This window comes from Alosa alosa, chromosome 8, assembly GCF_017589495.1.
Source record: "Alosa alosa isolate M-15738 ecotype Scorff River chromosome 8, AALO_Geno_1.1, whole genome shotgun sequence".
Lineage (NCBI taxonomy): Eukaryota > Metazoa > Chordata > Actinopteri > Clupeiformes > Clupeidae > Alosa > Alosa alosa.
Genome location: NC_063196.1, coordinates 10964032 through 10987841, shown reverse-complemented (window position 1 = coordinate 10987841; position 23810 = coordinate 10964032). Strand labels below are relative to the sequence as shown.

The 23810-nt window shown below is 40.8% G+C and overlaps 1 protein-coding gene across 3 annotated transcripts; it reads right to left on the bottom strand.

The window, feature by feature from the left end:
• Positions 1 to 889: 889 nt before the first annotated feature.
• On the bottom strand, positions 890 to 21870 carry ccm2 (CCM2 scaffold protein). 3 transcript variants are annotated; one of them, XM_048250453.1, is made up of 10 exons: positions 21469 to 21870; positions 13405 to 13581; positions 12617 to 12700; positions 12013 to 12196; positions 9881 to 10017; positions 7476 to 7611; positions 6646 to 6697; positions 6399 to 6543; positions 3674 to 3812; positions 890 to 2191 (listed from the first exon to the last, which is right to left on the bottom strand). In XM_048250453.1, exons 1-10 carry the CDS (start codon positions 21496 to 21498, stop codon positions 1905 to 1907), a joined length of 1371 nt encoding a protein of 456 aa, XP_048106410.1. In that variant the 5' UTR covers positions 21499 to 21870; the 3' UTR covers positions 890 to 1904. The 3 variants fall into 3 exon arrangements, with proteins under 3 accessions (XP_048106410.1, XP_048106411.1, XP_048106412.1); XM_048250454.1 differs by having other exon boundaries at positions 12013 to 12193; XM_048250455.1 differs by lacking the exon at positions 21469 to 21870 and adding an exon at positions 14933 to 15026.
• Positions 21871 to 23810: the final 1940 nt, after the last annotated feature.

The window sequence follows — 23810 nt, the reverse complement described above, 5'->3', positions numbered from 1 at the left end:
AATTGTGGATCATCACTTTATATTAGCAAAAACAAAAGGTAAAAAGCAACTTTGCCGTTTCAGTCAGCCAGAAAAAATGGCCTTGTCACTCTCCTCAAATGTTCTAAATGACTGGGCTACCTCAGTATTTGTCATGTAACAACACACAACTTACACACGGCTCTGACCGCCAAGTTAAAGGGAACCTAAGGCCTGACAACAACCTCTCTACTTGTGGGTGATACCGAGTGTAAATTGTTTATTTGGGACCAAAATGACTTCCATTGGTGCAGTTCTGATTAAGTCCGTAATATGCATTTATAACTGAATAGCACATAGCATTAGCCTGGAAGCCAGCCCGAATGTACCTCACCAACAAAAACTGAGTTCGGAAAATTTGGTCTGGAGTTGCTCCATTGAGAAGCCTCTGTACCCGCACCAGAGCCGTTTGCGCCAATCAGTTGATTTTGTTGCCGTCGTTAGAGAAGCTAGACATTTAGATGTCTCTATTGCGTCTTTGGTACAAGATATTAACAGTGCAATAACTTTAAAAAAATGAACAGAAAACAGCGATTAAGGCATTGTTGTCGAGAAGGATGTTTTTGGCTGTTCTCCCTACAGGATAAACATATTACATAGCTTTGATTGGATAGGTCTATTCAGTTGTGTGCAGAGGCATTTTTTCCCCCTGTATCAGTTGAAAGACGCCCCATAATCGCTAGCAAAGCGATGTAGCAACGATGCCCCCAAAAGCCATGCTATATAAGCTTGGAAAATCCAGACCCTGATAATCTAGAAAGATTAAGGGTCTGACCACGAACAATGTAATGGCCCAACTCGAGGGGCGACACCAAGCATGCATTTGAAAATCTCACTGCACGTAATTGGATAACACTAGACCAATGTTTACTCCGAATGATTCCGGACTTCGTCGCAATTGGATAACATTACGATCAATGTTTACTGACTTCCAATGTTGCAGCGCTGTCGTCATCAGTTTAGCTCGTCTCTGGCCCTCCTATATCAGATACGCCGATTTGATTGGTTCCACGGGATGCAAGGGGTAAAAGTAACGTGCATCATTGCTCATTGCCAGAGTGTCTCGCAGAGACAATTCCATTGTGCTCTCGCGAGAACTCTGGATTGGTAATCCCATGGTAATGCTATATGCTATTCAGTTGTAAATGTATATTCTGGTTTTACTCAAAACTACAGTGATAGATGTTATTTTGGTTTCAAATATTTATACTCCTAGTCCTAATCATCCTAAAATAGACCCTTGATTGTTGTTAACCTTGAGTTTCCCTTCAAACATAATGTTAAAACAAAAAATAAAAGCAAAATACACACGGTTAAAATACAAAATAAAATGGATAAAAATAAACTTTTTTCTTCCTCACTAACATAGATACACTGTGAAATGAACAATAAAAATCACATTACAACTTCATTCATAACACTGTGTTACATGGCTACAGAAAAGGTTTTGACTTCTTGAGGGTAAAAATGATCAGGGAAACAAGGTCCTGGCCCGCTAGCAGATACTGCCAATAAACATAAGTGAGGAGTTGTAAGGGCCATCCTCACTATAGTAGACAAGGTTCTTCAACAGACATGGGGGTCATCCAATTTGAATGACAGCAAATTCAGTAGAGATGCTGTGTGTGGTGGCCTGAGCTTAACAACAACAACAAAAACCTGGCGAGCCAGCCAAGACCAACCTGCCACAGGACAGCATCTCCACCACACAGTACGAGCTCCAGCATGGTTGTGATTGGACAGAGGTTGGAGGGGGTGGGGCGCACGATCACTGGGTCGGTAAAGATTGTAGGGTTACTGCCACCCAGTGTGTGTGTGTGTGTGTGTGTGTGTGTGTGTGTTACCCAGCCCCTGTGGTCCCGTTGTTCCCTTTCCGGAACGTTCCTTTAGGGCCCCGTCCCGTCCTGGTCCATATGACAGCCGAGCGCCTCGATGTCGTTGCTGATGTCTGAGATCATGCGGTCCCACTCGTCGCCCTCAGAGGGCACTGGCCCCTCGTCTGAGCCGCCCGCGGCCCCGTTGCCATTGGTGGTGGAGTCGGAGGCCGAGCTGGCCGTGCGGCGGTAGCGTCCGAAGCTGTCGGTGATGATGCCGCGGCCGTCCTTTACACCGATGGTCTCCAGGAAGTTCTCAAAGTGCTGGCTGTCCTTCTCGGGGATGAACGGACGCAGGCCTGAGACAGAGATGGAAATATATAAATATATATATATATATATATATATATATAAAAAACACACACACACACACACACACACACACACACACACATACATACATACATACATACATACATACATATATACATATATATATATATATATATATATATATATATATATATATATAAATAAAGACAGACAGACAGACAGAGAGCGAGAGAATAAAAAAGAGCGACAGAAAAAAAAATGATAAAGAAATTAAGTTAAATATAATAATAAACTACAGCTCTCAGAGCTGGCAGAGACGGAGCTAAGGTGTGGTCGCTGGTCTTATCACGGAAATAACCAGAGTTCATGACTCGGCCAGTTCAGTGGCCTGGTTTTAAGGTAAAGCAGTATACATGAGCACTTGGAGAGATGAGTGTTGGTTCCCAGTGGTATCCATCCACTTCAAGTGACCTCTTTTAACAGTGGGAAATTTCCTGGGTCACTAACCACAAAACACTTTACTGGATGGTGTCCAGACCATAATGAACCAAGTAAAATGCTTGGTCACGAAAGCTACTTCATCAGTGGTCATTTCACCACCAATACAAATACACAAGTAAAACCAAACGCCCCGGAAAGAAAATGATCCAGAGCATTTTCAGATACACGCGTTTGCTCTTTGAGCAATAACCATTTGAAGGATTGCTTAGTCAGAGCAAATATGTGGGTTTGAAACTTACAAGTTGGACACATTGTGGTTTAATCCCTACAATCGACACACGAGGGCGCTGCTAAGCATTTAAATGATTTTGTAACATTTATTTTCAGTAAAGGCAACAAAGTGATATTGCTGACTGGGCCTCAAGCTCTTCTGGCTGCATAATCCTGCTCTGAGAATTGAGAACAGAGTTCAGAGAACTGGTTTAGTTGGCAGAGCCGAGGGTACCTACATCGTATCCAAATGGGGTCTCTGCCTCGAAAGATTTTTAACTTTGCCTCCCCTGATGCTTGGCTGGTTAAAGAAACCAAAATAAAAACCAGCCCATTTGGTAATTTAGTCAGGAAAAGGCGGTCATCTATTAAATCTGTGTGGTTAAAACTAAGAGCTCTCAGAAATGATGGGATAATGGAACAGCCAGCCGCAAGGTCTGGGAATGCACATGTTTCCTGCCCAAATGCGGCCTATGCCTGACCACACTCCGATGGTTAAAAGCCCATAATGGCTGTTCCGAGACCAGTGACTCCAGTAACATGCCAAGGAAATCTATGATAAGACAGACTCAGAAACTGATCTGTGACCAGTGGTGATTAGCTTGTGTTGTATTCTGCACTAGAGACAGATTTATGACAATGTCTGACAAGACTTCTGAATGGAGACTGACCCAGATTTGTGGTGTTTTTAGAATCACAATGAAGAAAAAAAATCATAACTTCCTCAACAGATTATGTTGATATGGATATGACCAAAAACAAACAAAAATCCTGTGTCAGCAGGAAGTTGTGCATACCAAGGAGGAGGAACTTTCTGCTGTCTCCGTACAGCTGCCTGAGGTTAATGCAGAACTCGTGGATCGAGGCGCCGTTGCGATACTCGTGCAGCAAAGTGGCAAACTGCTGGATCTCCTGTGAGGAGAGCTTCGTCCTCAACTGCAGGAGAGAAAGGGATTGGAGTGGCATCAGAAGAGGCATTGCAGATTGTCTTGAAGAGAGGACTATGAGGAAGACAGCATAGGATTGGAACTGAATTTGGTGCACAGGGTTCTCACCCATTTTCACTGACAAAAATGTCAAAACCTTTCCATGACTGTTCAATGACCTTGAATGAAATACAAAATTGCTTACTGTACGCCACAGGTCGGGGCCAATTAAACTGCAAAAAATTCTAGTCAAGTGTTACTAATCTTAAGTAAAATCAAAAAATCTATTTGGTATTGTTTATACAGATTAACCTAGCACTCTCATGAAAGATCATTTTGACTTAATTTAAAAAGATTGACTTTTTTAAAGAGTCTTATCAAGACATATATTCGATGCACTGGTAGACAAATTTGCTTGTTTTTAGGACAAATTTGGTTAACGCACGGGCAGACAAATTTGCTTTTTTTCAGGATGAGACGTCTTAAGAAATCAAACTTTTCTTAAATGAAGTCAAATGATTTTACGAGAAAGCGCTAGGTAAGGCTCTTTACTCTGAAAACAATACCAACTACATTTTTTGATCTTGATATAAGATTAATACAGGGTTCCCACTCAAATGTACTCAAATATCCATGCATCCATGAGCCAAAAATCCATGACTTTCCTGACAAAAAAAACTGAAATTCCATGACCTACTATATAATGAATGGTACAATTACCGACCAAAGATTTTAGAGCAGCTGCAGAGTGTTCAAGAATATTTTACTTTTTTGTGGGAGATGAATAAATGGTCATAAACAAAGTTAGGCTAACTACAACTACTCAAACAGCTAATAACCAGATATACAACAATTCTGCTGGGAAATATATCTGTATTAATGTATTTGGCAAGTAAATTTAAACTGCTACAACAAAATTCCCTGATATTCCATGACTTTGCCCCAAAAATTTCCAGACTTTCCATGTAATAGACTTTCTAAAATTCCATGATATTCCAGAAATTCCATGACCCGTGGGAAACCTGTTAATAACACTTTGTCAGATTTTATGAGATAAGCAGTTTATGCAGTGTATGAAAGATGACAACACTGAATAAAATGTGTTTCCTCCCTCACCATTCTATGTCTATGAAGGAAGTGATTAAAATCAGTGAGTTGATGTTATTGGGAGTCACTAGACCAAAAACTACACTGGAGCACATCTAGGGGGGGTCTGGGGCATGCTCCCTGGAAGTATATTAAGTACAAGTATACGTTTAAATGCATCAATCTGGTAACCTGACTCTCGTTCCGCCTAGCTCCACTCATCCATCTGGGATCAATCCATTGGAGTGGTGCTTCAGAAGGCTGGGCCTTATCAAAAAATTCTTGCATATGATTGGATAAGCCACTTGTCCGTCATCTATTGACGTGCTACTTCAACCACTCACATCGAAGCCAACCCGTGACGCTGAGAACAGTCTCACAGTCGCTTCTACGCTACGTCACATCTATGAAACTCCCGCCCTGCATCCTGATTGGCTCTACCATACAATCTGGTGCCGAAATCACTCTTAACGGAACCGATCCCAGATGGATGTGAGTGGAGCTAGGTGGAACAAAATTCATCTGGCGAGAGTCAGGTTATTAATCTGGTGCACTTTGAGAAGAAATTAAACTTCACTTATTTATATTTATGGAGATAATTGTGCTGTAACCATTTTGCGCTTTAGAATTTTAACTATGCACAAACAGGTGGAATATTTATTCAGTTCAGAAATGGTCAAAAACAGTGCATACATTTGAGCACTCGATGAAATTATGCAAAAGTGCTTACCTGTGTTCAACTTTTTAATTTGATCAATTCTGTGTAGATCATATGCCTACTCTAGACTCTCTATACTATTTGCACATAATAGCCTACTCAGAACACTCAGTTTTTCTTAGCCTTCATAGATCTCTAATGCCCTTATAGCCTTTGGTAAATTGGGTTTGGCATGAGATTTACCTAATTTATTTATGAAATATTAAATATGAATTAAAATGTTTATTCATGTAGGCTATATTGATCATCAGAGGCCTAGCTGGTCTGTTAATACTGTGATTTGTGTTGTGCACACCGATTTCTCCAGGTCTGGAAAATGGGATTCTACAATTCTATGACTTTTACAGATTTTCCATGATCGTGGAAACCCTGGGTGTACGATTGTCCTCCTCATCCAGAAACCAAAAATACGAGGACACGCATTCATTTGTACACTCTTAAAATAAATGTGTTGAAAACAACACAACTTGCGTTGTTTTTAACACATCTCAGAATCAGAATCAGCAGATAGGGACAACACAGTTTGTGTAGTTTCCAACACATTGCTTTTGTTATTTGTTTCAAGAGTGTACACAGTCTGTGTTGTCTGCAAGACATTTGTTTTAAGAGTGTATGATTGTCGATCACAGTATGAACGTGCTTGCTCTGCAGCTATGGTGGTTAGGTACTCAGGAGAGGAATCATAAAGTGTAGATGGACTGGACACCAAAACTCACAAATACATTATGAGCTCTGAATGCACTAGACTATGAATGCAAACACACACACACACACACACACACACACACACACCGTAGTCATGTAGTCTTGTAGGAGCTCTGTGGCGGTGGTGCTAAGCTCGCTGTCACTGGCCGTTTTGGTCTGTGGCGACGCCGGTGTAGAGGATGGGGAGGGGCATGGTGAGTGTCCGCCCGCCTCCAGAGAACTCTGAAATGAACTTGTATTGGACAAGGGACATGTGCGTCAGTAGAGGAACGAATCGAACGAATCGAATGAATCATCATATAGCCCATTGAAGAACAGGAAGAATCAAACTTACAAGGTACTGGCTTCTGCCTCGAAGGCCTCCTTGACATCCTTTCCAGAATCATCTAATTCAAACAGTGAGAAACCAAATTAGAAAATCACATTATGGCAATAAAACTACTACTACCACCACTACTATTGCTACTAATACTCTTTCACACAGAGCACAGCGGTCATTTGACACACACAGTATGATGGTATCATTATGGTTTATAAACTACATTGTCAATCAACTGACCAAGTCAATTGATGGTTCTCATAACATCTTGGCAAAGGACTACAGTTGAAAATTAGCCGGCTGGCATTTACAGATATGTTAATGAATGTGCACTGTCCTTATAAATAAGTAAATGAAATGAATCAATGCTCTGCAAAGGAAAATATAAACATTATATAGACATAATCTACATGACTACATGCAAAGTCAGGCAATGACCAAAAAATATCTAAAGCTAAACTTGACAAAATAATTTTGCTCATTTAATACCAAGAGCAACATCCTAAGCAAAACATAGTTGGAACAGTGCAATGCATCCAAACACCCACCCCACACCATAGCTTTAGTTAAAGTGAGATTTTAGAGAGAGTTTGTGTGTGGCTAATTGGCTCCATGTGGTGTGTGCCATGTTGTATGAGCATGCTGTATGAACTGGACACACACTGATGCATGTTAGGCACCTAACGGAAAACTAAAGTTCACTGAATTGAACTTTGCTTGTTTCTGGCTCGACTTGGCAATCTTTCAGTCATTTAAATCAGGGGCTGTGGAGGGTCTCCATACAGCACTCTCTCTATAGTGTCCGGTCAGTACATTTCCGAGACACGTCTCAGTATGCCCCTCACCGCTGTAGAGGGAATGGTGTCGGGTGGGAGTGGTTGCTCCGTCAAAAATGGCCCTGTCCAGGAAGTCAATGGTGGACTCGGTGTAGACAATCTGGAAGACCTGACTGAGGAGCAGGCACAATTCTTCAGCAGCTGCCTGCAACAAGAACACCAGTGTAGCAGAGTGGAGTTGAGTTTATTAGTTTCATTAACAGGGGCCACATAAATCCAAACCACATTGAAACAGAGTTAGCTACGCGGTTAGGGTGATGGTAGAGTAGTGGTTAAGGAGCTCGGCTAGCATGCAGTATCCACAAAAGTTGTGGGTTCAATTCCCAACTGCCATCGTTGTGCCCTTAAGCAAGACACTTAATCCCGAGTTGCTCCAGGGAGACTTACCCCTGCAATTGGTATCTGTAAGTTGCTTCGGATAAAAGTGTCAGCTAAAATGCATAAACAACTACACAGCTAATTTGCATCTGTTTGCAACTGCTTCACGTCTTTCTGGCCCCTTGGTAAAGGTAAAGGTGTACCGTTACACCGGTGTGACAGGAATGTTGGAAAATGAACGCTCTGAAGAATATCTGGGTTCATTGAATTCAACATCGAATTTTAGAACCTTGAATTGTTACAAGACGGAATCTTGTTAAACATGTTAGAATGTTCTAAAACATGTACAATAGCTGATCATGATAAGAAATGTTCAAAGCAGTTATATAGACGTTTCTATTTTCATAAATAAATACACAAACATGTGCCATCAGGGTGGCTTCCCACACTTCAGTACATAATCACATAAGGTGTGAGCGCCAAATGTTAAACCAGTGTTTATACAGAAAAAGCAGCAAAGTAGTGGAAAGTACTGAAAAGGTTTACTCAGGGCTAAAATGGATTTTAGCCCAAGAGAACATGAGAAAGTTAAACAAATATTTAAAAATATGAATGCACTGAATCCACAAATTAGCAGTAAATGGCTACAGTGACTAATCAAGACTATTTTATTTCGGTCTGCATTCACTGTGCGAGTAACTAGCTTCCCATTTAGAAAGTTTCAGTCCATCTACAACTAATCCCACTTTGAGCTTTGAATCAGTCTGGTTACAATTCTCAGTTCTCTCATGGCTCTGTTTTCATACAGAACTGCAGATAACTGAGGATTCATAGTCATGTTTAGGACATGTCACCAGAAGCTGGACTTTTACAACTCTGCGTCATGTCACCATCAGTCACTGTACAGGCAGGGCCGCTGTTGGCCACCTAGCTATCTGAATGGAATGCCTTTCAGATGGCTCGGCATATCATGTTGTGTTTCATGTAAATGCTTGGAAAACAAATTATTGAAGACTCACCAATTCCATTCTACAAAGGCAAAGTAGTACACTAGTCTTTATATTCCTGTCTACGTTCCAAATCACATTGATTGCAGCGCATGTTAAAGAGCCATCTCACCAATCTGAATTTAAAAACGTCAATAGTGGGAACCGGATAACCTCGCAAACTCCTATAGCCTCGTCTTTGTTGCCTTCATGATTTCCTTTTAAACGTGTCTTATATTAAAAAGAAGATACACAATGACAAGCCAGTTGGAATCTGCCACCGTCTCTCCTGCATGCTCCTGTCCTGCGCACGCATTCCCAATTAAGGAGCAAGTAAAGTTAGATCTGCTACGTGGTGGAGATAGAGAGGACCAAAAAAAGTATCATCCTTGCATGTAACGTGGCGTTGGTGCAATATGACATTGTAAACGTCATATTAAAGGAACAGTGAAACACAGTTTGCAGTGAAGCTACTAAATGGCTAAATGTCGGTGTCCTCTCTGTCCTTTGGTGCCCTACGCACAGTGTGTGATGCGCGTAGTGGGAGCGGCAGCACTGTGTACAGGACTTCAGTCAACATGGCATATAAATACATGGGCAATTCCACACAAAACTGTCACGTCCATAACGGCAACTAAATACCATGGTATTGTGTTGGCGTTACGGATGTGACAGTTTTGCGTGGAATTGCCCACATGCTATATAAATACACTGGTCTTCCCTTGCCTGGTGTTGCACAAGATGAGTTTAATCTGAGCAAGGTTCAGAGGATGGATAAAAAGATTATATCATTTCGGATGTTATCATGTCCTCAATGTATGCAAACCCCCTGGCACTCTTTTGAGGAGTCTGACATTTACATGCTCAGAGTATACCATAGTTGAGATTAATGTCTGAACGGGTACATATGCTCCATATGACATGACCTTCATGCTGTTATGAGCTTGCAGTGGAGCTGTGGAAATACATTTCTTACAGACTGTCTGCTGGAGAGAAAAGTAAATGCTAATATCAGGGTGTGTGTGTGTGTCTGCGCGCGCGCATGTGGGCCTGCTCACCTTGTTGGCTTTTGTGTGTGTGTGTGTGTGTGTGTGTGTGGGGGCTGCTCACCTTGTTGTCTACAGCGAGTACAAGCAGTGAGCAGGCTTCCACCAGTACAGCCCCGCTCTCCGACAGCGAACTCAGCGTGGGGGACTTGGACAGCTCCGGGCACGTGCTGGGACAGGGGGAACCGCTAGCGTCCTGGGCTACACACACACACACAAACACACACCAAATACAGATTAACACACATTTGTTTATATTTGTATATAATAAACTGGAATTACCGCGTTGCGATAGTATACCTCCGCACAGCCATGAATTTGTGTGGCGAGGCATGTAGTACATAGATTATAGAGTTGAAAGGAATCGAACCAGTTGATCTTTTAGCCCAAGGAAGAACGTGCCTCTGGGCATTATTGAGATATCGCGTTCACGAGAATGGGACATACATGTGGTCATAGTGACTTTAAACTCTGATGTCCAAAATCGAATTAGTACATCTTTGAGTTCAATTGAACATTCGTACCATATTTGAGGCACGTGCCTTGAGGCGCTCGAGATATCAAGCTGACGAGATCCAGATGGACAACCCAAAAACATAATGCCTCCGGCTACGGCTATCGCCAGCTCGGAGGCATAAAAATATCCTATACAGTACCTAGAAGAAAGGATGAAAGATACACAGAATGCACAATATTTTTAGGGAATTCAGCCATTATTACATTTCGACTCGGGAATTGTATACAGACAATTTCTACATGCCAGAAATTCAGAGAGAGAGAGAGAGAGAGAGAGAGAGAGAGAGAGAGAGAGAGAGAGAGAGAGAGAGAGAGAGAGAGAGAGAGAGAGAGACACAGTAAACAAAGAAAGTCTGTTAAAACCGTGGAAAGGTTTATCATGAACTGATACATTTCCTTTATCGAGGAAAGGGCTGAAGAACCGCTACACATCACAGTAACCATCACCGTCACCAATTCAGGTTTCAAATATATGCTCATGTCAGGAAGTCACTTGTACAACTTGTGTATTTAAAATAAGTGTATGGGTGACTCAAGTTGCTCCACATCAGTGTTCGAACATACCTGTCTGCATAGCTTGAAAAGCTTAGAGAGCTGAGTTAATAACTCCTCCTGTGTGAAGCCGGGTGTGTCACATTACACTAAATGCATTCAAAAGGGTGGCGCCTTTTGTGAGACCGGATTATTTTTAAAGTTGGTTTGAGGTGAGGACATCGGTGCAAGCATACTCTAAGCAATGACACCTTTATGACACCAAGCATTTATAATGTTAAATGTGGACTATGCCATCCTTCACACGTTGTCGCTGCCAAGTATAAAGGGTTTAACTTCCGATATTTCCCTCCCTTTACACTCTGACCCCTTCAATTTAACTATCGTAACACCTCCATTTATCACCCATTTTGTCCGAAAATTCTAAAACAACGATGTTTTTTAATACTTCAAAATAACATTTGATAAATGAACCTCACATTTTTCAGGTGTGTAGATTTGAACCAAATCTGGTTTGGTTCTTACCGGGGCTTTTACTGCCTGAAATATCCGATTTTGTTTACCGCGTTCGGAGGTTAGTGCTGGCCTGGTGGGTCGTCTACTTCCACCCTTTCAACGGCACATGAACGGTTAGACTGAGAAATCTCGTCGCTACCTCAAAATTCCACTGGAGCTCCAAGCGGATTTGTACACACAGCCTTACAAGACTGTTTATAGCTCTTTGAGTCACGGTAAAATGTAATTTTTAGTACATAGATAATTTAGATACACTTATGGTGTGGTTGCTTGCGTTTCTTTAGGAATCCGCCGTCTTGGTTTGTATAGAAATGAATAGTAAGTGGCACATACACGTAAGAGGACAGAAACACGGGGCTGGTGGTAATAGGGGGCGATCCAATACCACAGTTTTTGGTGGATGCATTTGGAGATAAACTGTCAAAACGTATCAGATTTTGTCCATTGTCACATTTATCTGAAATTACTATTGCGCGAAGATAAAAAGAAGATGTTTAATCGCATTGCATGACCGACCATTTGCAATTGTGCTTTGTCGAACTTCGACAAATAGTTTTTATTTTGCGCAAAGCTGTAGAGAGAGAGAGAGAGAGAGAGAGAGAGAGAGAGAGAGAGAGAGAGAGAGAGAGAGAGAGAGAGAGAGAGAGAGAGAGCAAATGAATGAGACTGTACCAGTCTTGAGCACCACAAGGTGCAGGGAGTCGTCCCTGATGTAGGAGACGGCAGCGATGTCGTGGATGGGCACGCGCAGGATGATGTCCTCTCCATCGCGCCGCATCAGCTTCACGTTGTACGCAGACAGGCTCACCACCGCATCCTGTTCAGAAGTCAGATGGCCTGCCAACTGGTGCGACTTCTGGATAGAGAGAAGAATTGGAGGAGCAGGGGGAAGAGGGAACAGTTATCGCACCTGTAGCTTTGGCCACAATGACTTTATTCATTAATTCCACTAAAGCATCATTTGATTTGATGTGATTTGATTTGATTAACAATGAAAGAAAGTGTGAAAGAAATTAAGGTCGACAGAGAAGGAGTATAGACAAAATTTGTGAAAAAATATATGAGTAATAGTCTTGAGATAGTCATGACATCTCAAGACTTCCTCATCACCTTCCACATCTTCAAATAACTTCCAGTCATGGCTTTGATGTTGCATTCAATGCTTTCTGCATAATCAACCATCTGCTTGCCTTGACCTCTACTTTAGCGAGAAGTCTCTTGGGATGAAGGTGTCTGCCAGATGGGCGGAAGTACTGTACATGTGTAAGATACTCACCCTGGCATTGTCTATGAGCTGCAGCACGTCTGTGCGACTGGAAGGATTCAGATACCCAGGGACCGACGTCAGCTGCCCCAGATACTGTAGTAAAAAAAAACAAAAAAAAAACACATATCAAGTGTGTGTTTAAAAATACATCACACTATCTATCATTCTTGCTCAACATACTGTAGAGCTGGGTGATCTGGCTAAAACAACTCTAGTCTCAATATGCTGTGGAGAAATTGTGATATACAATATGAAACAACATTATAAAAAAATCCTCTCAATTATGTAGACAGTTATACAAAGTTAACACCACACCGTAATAGATCTGAATAGTTGCGTTCAATAATAATAATAATAATAATAATAATAATTAAAAAAACAGTGTGGACAGCTCTGCAAATAATGCACATGGGTAACTTTTTGCATATAAACACACCATAAATCATAATAACGCCACATTGTGAATATTGCCATATTAAAACTAGAAGAATAATGACCATGTATGATTTCCTAATAACAGTATTCCCATTAAAACAGGAAGGATGGTTGTGAAACTGTAACATTCCAGTTATGGGTACAGCAGTAACCTGCCTGATATCTACAGACAGGAATGCATGATGGGAAAATTCTACACTAATTTTCACCACTCCAAGACCCTGTGCCCAGAAACGTGGACTGAACCTTTAATTCTGATAGAGACTTAGATGAACAGCGTCAAATTTTTGAAGGTTTCAAGTCATGAGAGCTATTTTGGTGCCACTTAAAAACAGTTAAGCTGGGACAATCGGAGCTCTTACCTTGACTTCTTTCTCAATGTAATCATTGAGCAGGATGTCAGGGTCGATGCGGTGGTCAGGTAGAGACAGGGAGAAGGTGTGCAGGGCCCGACGCTCCGACGACTTCTCCTGGGCCTTTTTGTCCCTCCCTTTCTCCCCCTTCAGGAAGACACGCTTGAATGGAGACGGGCGACCAGGCTGAGGAGGGAGAGACAGAGAGAGAAAGAGAAAATATAGAAGAGAAAGAGAAGAGGGGGGTGGACAGAAAAGAAAAACAAAACATTGTTTTGTTGGATGTAGTTTGGTTGTGCGTTTCCATCACTGTGGCAGTTTCAAAGGTAACAAGTACACAGGAAATGGTGGCGAGATCAAAAGATTGAAGAGAATTACGGGTGCTACTCGGTAGCTTTGATCAGTCATCCTATTTTGGATGAATAGCAACGTGAGGCCCTCACATTATTATTTGTCTGCTACAATAGCTACAACACAATACTTTATTATACCGTGTGACTGTTTGATCCGATTTTAACTATGTTTTGGTGCGCAAGTACGACAGAATCTTCACCATCATGAGTCTTGAAAAACAACAACAAAAAAAGAAATAATTGTGTATAAACAACATTGGCTGCTTTCAGACTACAATCGTTGCCGTCGTGGATACTGCAACCATGGTGACCTGACCTGAGCACCCCCCACCAGCAGCACTGCCACTAGATCACTATACCTGTGGTCACAGCAAAACGGCTCTGCATGCAAACACTCCCCTTACTTCCATCTCTGTTTTAAGCATCTTCAGCACAAACTGTTAGCAAACTGACTAACGTTTCGACGCCCATGCGTCTTCTTCGGACTCTGAAGAAGACGCATGGGCGTCGAAACGTTAGTCAGTTTGCACTAATAAAAATCATGTTAAGCATCGAGTGCTCCGGTCCTGCTCCTTGGCTCTTGTTAGACCTTGGATCTCCCTTTTTGACTTCTGCGTCCTGTTCCGTGAGCACCACCCAGGCTGAAGCGCAAGTGACCCCCTTCTACCAATGAACAGCCTCAACTCCAGCCCCAAAGACTGGGCAGCATGTTACAACTGACCATCCAACTCTCATTTGCCTTGGTCAAAGAAAACACAATTAAAAAGTCTAAGGACTGCATTAACTGGAGTTTTTTTTTGTTAAATAGGAGTCATGAATGTTAAACGGAGAGTAATGATATGAACATCCATGGAAAAAATGGCCTGTTTTGTCTGTGGCTTTTAGCTGACCACTAACCTTGGCTCAGAACAAATTAAAAAAAGGAAAAAGGCACACTGTATTTTCTCCTCCAACCTAGAAAAAAAAGCACACAGACCCTTTAAGCTCTGGACCATGTTTTCCGAGTCTTTGAATTTCTTATTTCTGACACACTTTCAGGCCCCTGTAGTCACAAGGACCAAACAAAAACACATTGTCCTAATGACTTCAATGCCAGATGGTCCTCATTCGGAAATGACAAAGCTAATTATTTTACACAAAGAGCTAAAAGGGGAACCAGTTGCATGCCTGGCTGTCCTACATACCTCGTAATCCATTGAAGCTTCCCCCAGAAAGGTCTGATACTCAGAACGGGAGCAGTGACAAAGATGGGTACATCCGCACAACAGTCTTCAGTGTGGCTGATCTCTCTCTCTCTCTCTCTTCTCCATTTCTCTCTCTTCCTAGCAGGTAACCTGAGCCCTGATTAGCTTTGATATGGGTACCCTCCCATTAAGACAAGCCAGAGACAACCCACGCCCCCCCCAACAACAAAAACATAAAACAACATCATACAGACACACACTCAAATATACACCCCTGTAGCTAGGCTACAACTGTGACAGTCAGTTTGTCAGGAAGGACACCAACCACAACTTCCTGTGATGAAACTACGTGACTACTTATAATTTGCGACTTCTTGTAATGCTCCAACTGAAGAGTTAGCCTAGGCTAAACTAGATTATTTAACTTATCGGCCAATGCAACTTTCTTCAGCAGTCATTCACTCAATATCACTATAGAACGACAAAACATTTGCCCATTGTCTGTACACAAGGGGTGCAGGAACTAAGGAGTCATTGCCTAATGCAAACATTGGCAAGCCTACCAGTCTATTCAGAGATAATCAGAGAGTCATACTGTCACCAAAATGAAACAGGTTTCCCCTACATGCATTTAACACAGAGATTCTCTGATGGATTTGAGATTTGAGAACAGGCTAAACGATCTAGCCTAGAGCCTGTAGAATTCTAATCTGGAAAAAATGTAGCTAAGACCACTCACAAAAGACAGACGGAAGGGTTCTAGTTGAACAAGTCAAGAGACATGGAGAGAGACACATGATGTTTGAACAATCAAGAGGGAGAGGAACATCATCTTCACACAGGCCTAAACACTCTCTGGAATTTAGGCTATATCTAGAAGATTGAGTGGAGGCATCAACAAGATAACCGTTTTTCCCCTAAGGTGTGGGATTCAAAACAGAATCAAACTGAAACAGGAGTTCTGGCACGGCAGTCCATACTGGCTCACCTGGTTTTAGGTGACCTGTCTGGATAGACACATGATCCCCCCTTCTCACTCACACACACACACGGTTGGGTCTCAAGCTGCATCCAATTCAATTATTTAGCAACCTCTCCTGCAGCCATGGCCATATCAACAGGACATATGTAGGTAACATAACAACTAATGCTGAAACTAATGATTCTTTTTTTATTTTATATATAGCTGATTAATCTGTCAATTACTTTCTTGATTAATTGATTAGCTGTTTGATTGATAAAATGTCAGAAAATGGTGAAAATATTTTTGAATTCGAACGCCTTGTTTTGTCCACACGCTAAAGCTATTCAGCTCACTGGCATAGACGAGTAAGGAAAGCTGAAAATATTTAGGCAACGTTTAAGAAACTGCAATCAGAGAATTTTACGGTAATTTCCTTAAAAATTGGCACCGATTACCAAAATAGCTGTCTGTGGTCTTATAAGGGGATCAGTTACAGTTTATAATAGACCCAAAAATAGGTAATAATCATATTTGCCCTGCAAATGGGATTATTAATACAGATGACAGTCACAAACAAAAACAGGCTTCTTAACAGGGCTATTACCATCAAATGAATACAAATAGGCCTAGCAAGACACCAACACAGTGCAAAGTAAGAGTGAGGGGAACTTTGGTCCTGATTAACTCCAAAGAGCATACATTCCCAACCTGTCTGGTTCAGGACACCTAATTTTAACTAGAAAATATAATTTCAAGGAAATTACCAGTGCAAAAAAATAAAAACATGTATATTAACATAAAATGCAAAACAAACTTTTATTTGGAGGAACAGTTGGCAGGAGTCATAGTTGGCAGCTGAACAGTTAGTTGAGTAGTTTAAATAGTTACATCATTTAATAGTGAATTATTGTAGTGAGGACATTTATTTTGAAACAGTTGTGGGTAGGGCTGCAGCTATCGATTCTTTTTGTAATCGATTAATCTAGCACTTTATTGATCGATTAATCGGATAATTTTTTTTTTGCATTTTTAAACAACCAAAACACATAATGCATAACGAAAATGACATGGCTGTAAAATGATCAAGCAATTGGCACAGAGGTATTTATTCTAACTCCAAGATTAGGCTACAAAACTAAGCCCATTTATTGCAATTTACCCATTTAGTGTTTTTAAGTGCCAGTGCCATCCATGAAATAATGTTCAAAATGCTCTCTGTAAAATTGCAGCCTCTTGTGCATGACTTAGCTGGGCGAACAAAGCTGTCCATACTATGTTGTGAAGTGCTGGGAGGGAGAAGAGGGAAAGCAATTTAATGTAGTTTAGCCTACAACAAGTTTTATGCTGTAATCTAGACCTGACATCAACATAAATATCTGTTTTATGTAGATTTCTACACCTGCAGCATTTACCATTAGGCTACTAAAAAAATAATTTCTGGGGTGAGCCTATTTGCTATGGTAACCTAGCAACCTGTGTGTGTGTGCACGCGTGCGGTGCTTGAGGAAAGATGAGGGTGCATGCATGTGTGTGAGGGGTTCTTTTTTAGGCATACTGTCTTGCAATTGAACGTGAATAAGTTTACTTACTTAAAAACATCAAAGCTAAACAAGCCATCACGACATCGCTACAAATACAGTATGTGATTAAAATCAGCCAACATCAATGTAGGCTATAGGCTACATAGATAGATAGGCTAGATAGATTGATAAATAGCCTAGCCCACTTTATTGACGCTTGGTGAAACAGCATGGAGTGGATATTTAGGCCATCCTTAAAAATATTTTTGTTTGCAGTAACAGCCAAAAGAAATTAAAAATGGGTCGGTAGGTAGGTCAATATTTTTTTTTTCAAGATTCAAAGTAAAAAAAAAAGTTCAATTTTGGTCATGGTGATTACCTAGGAATGAATTTACACAAATGTGCATATTGTGACGTAACTGACTGGGTCTTCAACCCGTGCCTTCAGGTGCACCATTGCAAACCTCATTCTGATGCAGGTTATATAGACCAGCCTTTCTCAAACTTCTTTGACCTGAGGCCCGGTCATGGCAGACTTTTGGGTCATAGGGCTCATCTACATGTACCCAGAAAGAAGGCTACAATAGCTCTTGGCCACGTTATATTGAAATTTGACTATACAATACTCAATGCTATACAGTGTATTATACAGTCTCTGCTCTGTGTCTAAGGAAGTTCCAAAAAACAACGTCGTTAAATAAATAAATAGCCTTCCAACAGGTTGAAGCGGAGCTTTGATACCAACGTTATCGATTAGTTTCAGTTTCTCTCGCGCAGACGCGCATTGAATGAATGCTCATACCACCACTTAATTGTAGGGCTCCATGTTTAATGACATCGATAGCAGAAACGTTTGTTTTCTTTTTTCGTCGATCCGCGGTTTCTTGATCAACTGCGCAGCAAATTATCAGATGAAGCACCGGGCCTAATTTCACTCCACGACTCCGCGGACCAGCAGTCTCCATGTTGCGGACCCATATTTTGAGAAATGCTGAATAGACCACAACCAATTTCAATACTCCGACACGGTCACCGCTAGACTAGGGGGAGAAGGGATGAGAAAAGATCTGGCCACAGTTCTTCCAGAACTTCGTAACAGCGTTATCAGTTTGTGTGAATTAAACGAAGTGACATGCGTAAAACCAATGGTGTAGAGATGACGCCACAGGTTTTTTTTTTAAGTGAGCCACGTTTGCATGTAGGCAATTTATATTCACAATACTTGGGCCTACTAAAAGAACTATTATTTTATTGCATTTGTATTGGTTGTTTAGAGTAAAAAAAACAATCGGTCGGTATTAACGCAAGTTTACAACCGGCAAGTCGGTCAGACTAAAAGGGGAAAAAAATAAATATTTGGGTCGGTTCTAAATTGACAGGGTCGGTCGGGTTACGGCAAACGAAAATATTTTTAAGGATGGCCTTAGGTTCAGATGCTTGTTCTTTTCCTTTTTGAGTATGTAATGATCCCAAAACTTTACTTGAAAACTTTAGACATTCTCTGCCATTTATGGATATCTTGACTCCGCCATCGCGCCAAGTAAATTCAGAATGTATCACCAAAGATTGTTAAGGCGGAGCCTTACGATTCACGCGCTAGTGGTGTGCTTCCTGAACAACGGTCCGTGTGGAACAATCAGATCCCTGCGCGTCATAGGAATTTAACGAGGCTTCGAGGCAGGGTTTTTGCCTCGAGTAATTTTTGTTATCGAGTTATTCGAGTAACTCGATGAATCGTTTCAGCCCTAGTTGTGGGCAGAGGAAATAGTTGAACAGGATCTGTATCTTAAGCAAGCCAGATTTTATGCTTAAAGCCTGCGACAGAGTATATAGTTTAAAAGTTAAATGTAGATAGTGTAATGGATGTTGATAGAGAGTTGAATGGATGTTGATAGGCAGATTGTTTAATGGATGTTGATGGGATAGTTTAATGGGTGGATGAGCAAATGGTTGGAAGAGGATGAATGGCTAGAAAGTTGGATGGAATGTGCCTCATATCCTTGTAGAATGGAGATACACAGAGAGAGTTGGCCTAGTTGAGCAGAAAGCAGTTGATACAGGTGCAATCAGTTTAACTGGCTTTTTGATGGGGCCTAGTTGAGCAGCTGGAAGTTTATACAGGTGCAAATCAAGTTAATTAGCCCATTGTGATGTCATAGTACCAATGCAAAGTCTATGGGGAAAAATAAGCTTGTTTTTTATTAATATCTCAAAAAGTATAAAGTTTACAAAAGTGAAAAATACATTCCTCAAGTGTCCTTTTCAAGACCTACGTTACAAAGTTTGAACAAAGTTTCTACGTTAAACGGTTGAAGCTGAATTACACGCAGAAATTTGGGAGAAGAAGAAAACATCTTTGGATAACAGAACCAAAGATGGTTGATTATGCATTAATTATCTTTGACAGAACAGTGCATTTTCATGCACTGTAATAATTATAAGAAGACTTCGGATAACAGAACAGTGCATTTTCATGCACTGTAATGACACTTGACAGCACGTTTGGTACCTCTGCGCCACAATGGCTCCACCTAGTGGATATTGAGTATCTATCACTGGATGAGCAGGGAGATGTTCAACAGTTCAAACACAACTCTTTGAGTTTGCCCTACAGTGGCTCATGTTATTTATTATCTCAGTCTTCAAACACTGGTGAACAGGGCTAGAGGGAACTAGACAAAAAAAAAAAAACTGTTCACAGGAGGAACCACACGTTCAAAAGAGGCCAGAATTGAAGGGGACGTAACTTTTCTTTGAACTCCACTGATATAATCAAAGAACCATCTGGTGGATTAACACAAACCAACAGTTGTGGCAAGTTCATATTTAATCAAAAAGCTGTAGTTTTTATATTAACTAGCCTAACCTGTAAGGCAGTTTTCCTTAAAATGGCACATTTGCATTTGGCCCTTTCTGTGGCAGAGAAGTGTGTAAAAATAGACAACTATCAAAACCTAGGCAGTCCTGCTGGGTTGAATGCATGTCCTTGAATAGTTTTCAGCTGTCCAAAGGCCACAGCTGTTGATGGTTGGCCACGGCTGTTATTGCGGCTGGCTGCTGCTGTTGTTGAGCTTGCCCGCCCTTTCTGCTAAAGGAGTCTTTTCACAGACTGAAGGCGAACACTACATATCGGATCCCTAGCTCGAGCTGTGTAGGCAGACGAAGAGCCGTCATATCCTGTCCGCCCGGTGCAGGGAAAACCCAGCCTTCTATTCTCCCATCTCTGTGCGCTTCTGATAGGAAAGAAACTGGGCAGCAATTGTGGGGCTGCCGTGATTTGAGATTACCAGAATGGCAAGAATGTGTCTGCCAGCCTGCACTTATAGGCCAACTAGGAGAGAATGACGATTCATGATTTGTGGAAAACATTCTGACAAGAGTAGAAATATCTGACATCTGACATCATTATTTCTAAACAATAAGAAAGTCAGTTCAGGAAGCAGAGATCCACAGACAACGAGGTGCAATTATTCCAGTGAGAGCACCTCCCTTCCTGAGGAACCTACATCGTGTTTATCTCGAAACTGACTCTTTGATTGAACCAGGACACTGCTTTTGATTTGGTGTTGTCTTAATACTGTTGAAAACTTCACCGACATTTTAACCGTATTATATGACCCGTTAAAGGATGTTACGGTAGGATATGGTATAAAACAATGTAAATGAAAAAAAGTAATGTTAAGATAGAAACGTGACAAACGAGACTGAAGGTAACGTTACCAACTGTTCATGACCTGTGACAGTTATCCTGACTTGCTAATTTATTAGCCGAGCTATGATCTACACTCCACTGGTTGGGTATTTATGGATATCTGCGAGTGAAGTTTATACTCTGTGATCTAGTTTACCGGACAAAACATATGTATGTAAATTTGATTATTTGCACCATACAACCATCACCGCAAGCTGTAGCTGGACTTTTACTTTCGTGGAAGGTAGCTGATACAGCACGTTTGCTATCCTAGCTAGCATAGCAAAAGCAGCTGTTCAGTGCCTGGTCATGGGCAGCCAGCTTCGGAACAGCGCGAGTCTTTGACTGAGCTTACACTTACCTTTTTTACTTTCTTAACATCATCCTCCATGTCTATATGCGAATGCTCTTCATGCTTATAGAGCTGAGAAATCGGACGCGGTCTCCCAGCTTGATGACATCAGTTTGCCTGCTTCAGCCACAAATGGTGGCACTTTCCCAATGTAAACTAGAGCTTAGGCATCCCCCGGTTGAAAATGGTTTGATTTTGTAGTCCAGGCTCGTCAGAAAAAAATCTCTTCTATACTACGGCATAAACTACTTAAGCAAAAAGGTACATTTGAGACCAATTTTGTTTAGAAATAACTCCAGTCATCCTAAAACTGGATTACAAACTGGGACAAAAACAACATAAAACTTTTCAATACTGCCGCCATTTTGGGCGTAGAACTACTGCCCAGCATGCATTGCAAATCAGAGGAAAAAGGCAACATATCTGTAATGATACTGTTTTACTTCTAAATCTATGCTGACTACTGGGATAAACATTTTACCTCTAGATTAGTCTAACATGAATAATAATTGTTCCGTGGAAACATGTGAAACGCGAATTAAATTGTCAAACCAGCTACTTTCATAGCAATATGGACTAAAAGAAGCAACTCGATGTGCAGGCCTTCCCTCTTTCTTATCTGACTCTAATCTGGGAGCAGGCATACACCTGTTGCTGTCATCTATTGGTTCCGTTGTTCTTACGTTTCCATTTGCCTTGTAGGCTACATTATGCCCATTCACAAATCTTTCAGGCCTAAGACCTAATGCTAGCATATGCGTAATGAGAGATTGCCCCAAGCTCTTTAAAAGGTGAATAATAATAATAATAATAATAATAATAATAATAATAATAATAATAGCTCTTTATTAAACAACAATGTATTACTCTGGGAAATCTCTATCTATTGTATCATTATACATTCACAAACACATCTGTACATAAACATCTGCATCCTCTGTTCTGTTGTGGGGAGATCTGTGCATGTGAGTAGGTCACAGCATACAATTTCAGGTACATTTCGATGTACTTTGAAATACTATATTTATTTCCTTTTCTTAAGGGATGAACAGTCTGAAATATTGATCTACAATAAGGCTTGACATTATATATATATATATTTTTTTTCTCAGCATAATAATACTTTTGTAATCTAAAAACCACCAACGTATAAAAAAGAAAGAAAAAACAAACAAACATTAGCACCATGTTATTAACATTTTCAATGTTGATCAAAAAATAAGAGTTTATACAATACTGGACATCAGTTTCTAAATTATAGAGTTTCAATGACCTTTGTCTATATTTGACACCACACATTTTTGAAACTTCATAAGCTCTTTCCAACACCATATTAAATGTTCCGGTGTTCAGACTGGTTGGTTCGCTGGTTCAGACTGTGGAACCAAAATATTTTGTCCAAACTTTGTGAAATAGGCTATCCCAGGTAAGCGGAGTTGAATAAATAACAATCTGACAATCTAGTCATCAAACCAGCTGAATTGATTTTTTTAAAAATCAGCAGCAATAATTCTGACAACCATAGTCATTTGATTTTAAATATAATATCCATTATATCTTTTCCTCTTTTTTTCCAAAAGAAAAATTACAGCCAATTTTACAGTAACAATAACAAAAGTAATACACACAGGTTTTGGACAAAGAGATGACAGTAATATACAACACCGCAATCACCTTTTACACTTTTTTTTTTAAATTCTTGAAAGAAAAAAAATGCCTCTGAAGCAAAATTAGGCTTTCATTTCTCTCACAAGAGAAATGTGTATGAAGACTGAATACAAACAAACAAAAGAAAACAAAACAAATAAACAGACAGATACGGAACACATATTCAAATGAAAAATGGCACCATATTTGTGAGATCGGAGTTTTGCTGTAAACGGTATACTGAGGTGCTTGTTCTTCCTGGGGGGGGGGGGGTGCCTGTTAGGTCCACAGGGCAGGTCCTAGAGATGGCATGTGGGCTGCAAGGAGCCACAACATGGGTCCTGCGGTTCCACATCATGTGTTGTAGCACCTTTTGAATGTGTTTGTATAAGCACCAGGTAAATGAAACAAGACCATTTAGAAAAATGGCAAAAGAAAAAAAAATAAAAAAATGCACCTTTGTTCTCCTTTTTTTGTTTGAAATTGAATAATTTGGCTCTGGATCTGAATCTGGCACAGATTGTTTTCTCCCCACCCCCAAAAAACGAAAGAAAGATATAAGAAAAAGAAAATGCTTTGAGTGAGTTGCTTCACGGTGATTCGTGTCAAGGGAATGGGTGAGACAGCACGCAAGAAAGCTAACATGCAAACGTGTTTGGGGGTAGGCTAATCACCATTTACTCTCTCTGGGCATGCTAGGAGCA